At 29.4% G+C, this 6465-nt stretch overlaps 1 protein-coding gene across 1 annotated transcript; it reads left to right on the top strand.

Moving 5' to 3' along the window:
• Positions 1 to 2860: 2860 nt before the first annotated feature.
• Positions 2861 to 4638, top strand: LOC21402714 (histone H3.3). Its single transcript, XM_024172177.1, has 5 exons — positions 2861 to 2941; positions 3586 to 3657; positions 3769 to 3845; positions 3934 to 4024; positions 4124 to 4638. The coding sequence occupies exons 2-5, from the start codon at positions 3586 to 3588 to the stop codon at positions 4292 to 4294; spliced, it is 411 nt and encodes a 136-aa protein (XP_024027945.1). The 5' UTR covers positions 2861 to 2941; the 3' UTR covers positions 4295 to 4638.
• Positions 4639 to 6465: the final 1827 nt, after the last annotated feature.

The raw sequence follows: 6465 nt of genomic DNA, 5'->3' as shown, positions 1-6465 counted from the left end.
CGTGGGACCTGCGCTGATTGATCGAACGGATTGGATTCGCTCATCGTGTTTTTCTCTGTTTCAGATCGGACGGTGTATACATGTCTTGGTGGTGTTTCCTAATGTAAATTATAGGCTGGGATTTGCGGAGGGAACTAAGGTAAAGTGCCCAAAAGTGTACTTGGCCTAAATACTATTTTGGATTATTTTCCTAAATATCTATGTATATTTTATTAAGTGTTTAATTGCTTATTTAAATTTTTAATTTTAATTAAAATAGAATTTTATATAATTTTTTTTTATTATAATAAAAAAATTAAATGTGATTATTTTTTTAAATTTTTTGTTGTAATAAAATTTAAAGTGATTAAATAAATGAGACTTCAATTTTTTAAAATTGTCTATTTTAACTCCTACTATATAAAAAACGGTTCAAATAACTCATTTCATCCACTTATGTTTATCAATTGGACGGAAAATGCTTAAATGACAATAAAAGATGAGTTTATTAAACGTTAAAAGCATTTTAACTAATAAAAATTAAGAGGACGTTTGATTTATGTATTTAGAATCATGATTCAGAACTATTTTTATTTTACGTATATTTTTTTGTGAGAGAAAAATCATAATTTATAATCAGAAACGAATATAGAAAATAAACGTCATCTAAATAATTCAAATATTGAATCAAATAAAACCAAAATTATCATTCTAAATATCAAAATACGCATAAAAAAGTCTTCAGATTTGACTTTCAAAATCAAAAGAAAAAATTCAGGCAGAAAAAATCCATTTATATGAAGACAAAAGAACCAACAAACCCTTTGTGGTATGACTTAACATTGTTTTACACTAAATTTTTGATACTACTTAGATAAAAATATGTGAAATAATATAAATGAAAAAATTTACTTTAAATAATCAACTAAGATTCAAAAGAAAAATATACTAAAATGAAATAAAATCACGTCAAATTAAATTAAACAAAACAGGTGATAGCGGAGGGATCATGTTGATAATTAAAGTTCCGCCACATATGTCGCACCGCGAGCTTTTCAAGGCGAGACTAAATAGAATTCAAGTCACCGTACTCTAACATGTTTCTTTTATGCATTTTTTCTTTGTTCGTTTCTTTTTCTAATAAACAATTTACATATCGATTATATTGAATAGATCACGTGCGTGGCTCAAAATCATTCTCATTTTATTAATTATTATTATTAATTATGTTTATTTATTTATTTTAAGTCATTTGTAGCTTGATTTTTAGTACCGTTTTACGCTGAATTTTTGATGCTACACAAATAAAAATATATAAATAATTTGTATGAATTGTAACTATTTTACTACTATCTTGCACCAATTTTCTCATACTACTCACATGAAAATATTGTAAAAAGTTCTAATGAAAAATAAACAAAAATGTGTTGAGTTAAAATAAAATAAAAAATAAATTCAAACAAAACATAATAAAATTAATTAAAAACACACTAAAATAAGTTAAAATCTTTTTTAGGTGAGAGATATTTTTTTTATTTTTTTTAAGTTATTATAAAATTATTATTTTAAACTAATCACGTGCGCACACACTAAAGACTAGTACAGAGGAAAAAGAAAGGTTATCCAACAATTCAATTTGACATGCAAAGTAACCAAACGAATCTATGACTATGCCCCTTAAGAATTCACGGTAATTGTTTTTTTGTTTTGTTTTTTTCAGATTTTCTTTTCCTCTCTCTTACAGACAAAAACTCAAATTACAGTGCGTCAAAATAGAACACATAAGTGATAAGACTGGTTCTAGCTAATTTATGAATTTGAAGACAACTACTGCAGTTTAACTTTTAAAAAATAGGCACAATAACTTTTAGAAGGAAATATATAATTTTTTAATAATAGGATGTGTAATAAGTATTTTTTTAAAATGTTATTGCCTAATACAAATAATTTTGTTAATGGATAATTTGTGTCTGTTCAGTTCGTTGATTTGAGTTGAGATGTGATTTTATGTAAAATTTTTTTACTGTAATAAAAAAGTTAGATAAAAGTTAGATATGACTGTTTCTGAGAACTTTTTACTGTAGCAAAACTCGAATTCTAAACTCGAATTAGTGAAATGAACGGAGAATATTAAGGTCCCATTCATTTCACCGATTCGAGTTTAGAATTTAAGTTTTACTACAGTGGGCCTGTTTAGTTTGCTGATTCGAGTTTTTAATTCGAGTTGAAATGTGACGTTATGTAAGAGCTTTTTACTGTAGTAAAAAAGTTAAATGTGACTGTTTTTGAGAGCCTTTTACTGTAACAAAACTCGAATTCTAAATTCGAATCGATGAAATGAACGGGACCACATATCAACTTAAATTAAAAACTCAAATCAACGAACTAAACGGGCGGTATATAATAGAAAAAATGTTTCAATAGACGCACAAGCTATAAAATTGCCAATCATAGCTATTCTTTTCTTTATTATTTTTTATTTTTTTCTAACGTTAGTATTTTTTATATTAATATAATAATAATAAATAAATAAATAAATTCAAATTTTTGTTTTTTAGGAGTAACCTTCCAACTCTAGCCTTTTTCCTTAAAATAATAACAACAACAGCTACAAAAATGGGCAACGAAAAAGAAAAGAAAACTACACAAACCGCAAAACGGAGTTGTTACTTCCATCAACCAATAGGAAGCCAGTATTATTCTGTGACGATCCGCGTTTGCACTTAACTTTTAAATCCAAGCCGTACATTTCAGACGAGAAAACACAACTAAGCTATGTATACACCGTCCGATCTAAAACGGAGAAAACACACGGATAGCGAATCCTATCCGTTCGATCATCGAGTACTCCAACGGTCGCACGCTATATATAGGCCATAACCGCACATCGTTCCAAAACTTTAGTTCGTCTAGAGAGAGAAAGAGTCGTAGAGGAAGAGAGAAGGAAGAAGAGCAATCAGAGGTAGGTTTTTCCTGTTTTCACTTTTCGATTCCTTGGTTCATCTTTTGGTCGATTAGGGTTCCAGAGTAGTTTTCTTCTTCCATTAGATTGAAGATTTTGGCATCAATTTAGGGTTTCGATTTTTGAAACTATTATTTTCTTGGAGATTCTTGTTTCCTTTGGTAATTTTTGGCGTATTCTCCCATTAGATTCAAGTATTCGGTATCTATATAGGGTTCGATTTTCGAAACGATTATATTTCTCGGGGATTCTCGCTTCATGAGGTCTGATCAGGGCGTTTGGTTTCTTTTTGCGGATTTCGGTATCTATTTAGGGTTTGATTTTCGAAACGATTATATTTCTCGGTGATTCTCGCTTCTTGAGGTCTGATTAGGGCGTTTGGTTTCTTTATCTTGATTTCGCAATATTGCAATGCCATGTTCTCTTTCGTGTTCTGATTCGTTAATTTCATGAAATTCAAGGCTAGTTATTTTTTTTCTTTTTGTGATATGGTTAGTTCTCTTGCGGTTTACTCTTGTATTTCCTCAGAGATTTGTTCGTGATTTAGTTATGTTTTTGATGATGATGGAATCTACGTTGGAAATAAGAAATCTCAATTTTGCATTTGTACTTTTTTGTTGTTAACGTTCAAATTCTTTTCTTAGATGGCCCGTACGAAGCAAACTGCTCGCAAGTCCACCGGAGGAAAGGCTCCTAGGAAGCAGCTCGCTACTAAGGTTTGTTCTCCTGAAATTTCAATGTTTCCGGTTTAGTTTTTATTTTCTTTTGGTTTACCACTTCTTATATTTCAACACATTACTTATGTTTTTTATTATTTATGTTGTTAGGCTGCCCGTAAGTCTGCCCCGACCACTGGAGGAGTGAAGAAACCCCACAGATACCGCCCTGGTACCGTCGCTCTTCGGTAAGAAACTTGCCAGCTGTCTGATTTTTTGTTTTTGTTTTGGCGTTTTAAGCTTTTGCCTAATTCCCTTTGTTTTAATGTTGCACAGTGAAATTCGTAAGTACCAGAAGAGTACTGAACTCCTGATCAGGAAACTGCCATTCCAGAGGCTTGTTCGTGAAATTGCCCAGGACTTCAAGGTAGAGGCTTTGTTAAGTTTTTGATCTGCATTATTTATCACATGGTTTCGCGGTGATAGATACTGATATTCCCACAATTGTTTTCCCTTGTTTTTGCAGACTGATCTTCGTTTCCAGAGCCACGCCGTGCTTGCATTGCAGGAGGCTGCTGAGGCTTACCTTGTGGGTCTGTTTGAGGATACCAACCTTTGCGCTATCCATGCGAAGCGTGTCACCATCATGCCCAAGGACATCCAGCTTGCCAGGCGGATCAGGGGTGAGCGTGCTTAAGTGTGGTGCTCGAAGTTGGGGCGAGTGTTGGCTGCAAGGTGCTGATTTAATCGAACTGCAAAATGCTTAATATAGTTGTGGAAGTTGTTTTTGGTTTGTGTCAATCAGTTAGATAGATGTAGGTAGAAGTTGCAGTGAATATTTTGGTAATAGGCAAAGACACTTATATGATATGCCTGGACAATGGTGGTGTGCAGTTAAGGGTTGTTTTGTTTTCATAGAATGGAGGATTTTTTAATTCTATATTTCTGTTAATTGTGTATTTTAGGAGTTTGCAGCCACACTGATTGTGTTAAATGACTCTTATTGCATCTAATTTAGCCTAGTCTCCATTTGAATTCGTTATATTGGTATGATATTTTTTTTCCTCGAAAATGTCATTGATGAGATATGTTTATAGTGGTTATTTGCGTGTTGATCGATAGAAGTAGAATGGAGTTTGTCAATTTGGGGTTTGGTTATAATGACCGATGCTCGTGTACAACATTTGAATGAGGAGTGTACATACATGATATTGTGTTGGTGCAAGATTAATGTCGGATTTATGTTGAGAGGGATTGCTCACAGTTTCAGTTTGGATCCTGAAAATAATACACGCTTATGTTATTAGATGAGCAAGAACTGGCCTGCCAAGGGGGTTCTCACTTTTGAATGCGCGTGAAGTTGTGTTGGTGCAAGATTAAGAGGATGTTTGGTAGAGGGATATTCCTGATTCAAATTATGATTTGTGGTTAATTACAGTAAAAAATTACACAAATTGAAAATGATTCGAATTACATGTTTGAATTCTTCAATTAAACGTCCCAGGTTTATTCTTATAGCGAACGATGTCAAGCCAGCCGGCTTTCTATTAACTAGAGGGCATATTAGCTAGCCTGGGGAAATTTTTACATGGGGAAATTTTTACATTTTGAAAGTACAATGTGAAAATACGGGTGCATCTTTTTCGCAAAAAATTTTTAAATTCAGATGTTTTTGTAAATATTAATTTTTTATGGAAATGTTTATTTCTAAATTGTACGTGGTAGTATTTATGTTTTAATGACTGAACATCGGTAAATTTTTATGGCAATTTTGTAGAAATATCGGTACTATTTTTACAGAAATTTTGTACCTTTTAAAAGAAATTTTAAAATATGGCACTTTAAAAATGGAAGGAATTATTTAGGGAGTTCGGCAGTCAAAAAAAAAAAAAAAGTAATTTGAGTTATAATTTTATTTAAATTTATGTTTTTAAGTTTAAATTTTGAGTTTAAAATTGAGTTTGAACTCGAGTTTAGAAATAAAATTAAGTTTAAATTTCTTCTTCCATTCGTATTTCTCGAGTTTAGAAATTTAAATTTAAATTAATTATTAATATTTTTTTATTTTTAAAAATATTATAATTTTTTAATTTTAATTTTGATTGAGATAATTTTTTATGTGTTGATAATAAAAAGACGAATAAAATTTTATCTATATATTATATTAAAATTTTTTATCATCATTGAATTTTTATTAAAATATTATTTAAATATAAATTTAAGTTTTGATTTATTCAAATATAAATTTAAAAAAATTCTTATCTTAAATTATAATTTAAATGTACACAACTAAATGTAAACTCAAGTTATAATTTTAACTTAAATTATAACTCAAATTCAATTCAAAATCTTCACTTAAAAATGTTTAATTTAAAAATGTAAAAGAACAATCCCTTAAATTTTTATGTCTTGTATTAATATTGTTTAAATTAAGAATGTGTTTAAAATACTTTTGATTCTCTTATAAGTTTTTTTTTTTTAATATTGATAATTTATCATCACATATAAAACTATGTGTATGGTATATGTATTATGTTAATTTTTAATTATTTTATTTAATTTGTAAATGCGTGCTAGTATTTGTGGTATTATGATCATAATTTATCTTGTATATTTATTAAATAATTGTTATTTTGATTGATAATTTCTTCTAATTAATGTATTAATATTTATTTTAAAATTTCTTAAAATTTCATTTAAAAATACAGTGTATTAGAATGAATTTTTATTTTTTACGTTAACTTCTATTGATATTAATGTTTTTGTTAATATTTTTACAAAATGTAAGTATTAATATTTTTATAAATATCGATATTTTCATTCTTAATAATTGCAGACTTGGCCAACTTATTTAGAACTGCGGGCGAA

The sequence above is a fragment of the Morus notabilis genome, unplaced genomic scaffold (assembly GCF_000414095.1).
Source record: "Morus notabilis unplaced genomic scaffold, ASM41409v2 Scaffold62, whole genome shotgun sequence".
Taxonomy (NCBI): Eukaryota; Viridiplantae; Streptophyta; class Magnoliopsida; order Rosales; family Moraceae; genus Morus; species Morus notabilis.
The sequence above is the reverse complement of the archived record's forward strand: the minus strand, read 5'-3'. Positions and strand labels throughout refer to the sequence as shown.

Bases quoted from the DNA above. Each gene is read 5' to 3' on its own strand.
- LOC21402714 (XM_024172177.1), top strand. From the start codon at position 3,586: ATGGCCCGTACGAAGCAAACTGCTCGCAAGTCCACCGGAGGAAAGGCT. The intron at 3,846-3,933 runs GTAAGAAACTTG...AATGTTGCACAG, and splicing joins CCTGGTACCGTCGCTCTTCG to TGAAATTCGTAAGTACCAGA. The intron at 4,025-4,123 runs GTAGAGGCTTTG...TTGTTTTTGCAG, and splicing joins AAATTGCCCAGGACTTCAAG to ACTGATCTTCGTTTCCAGAG.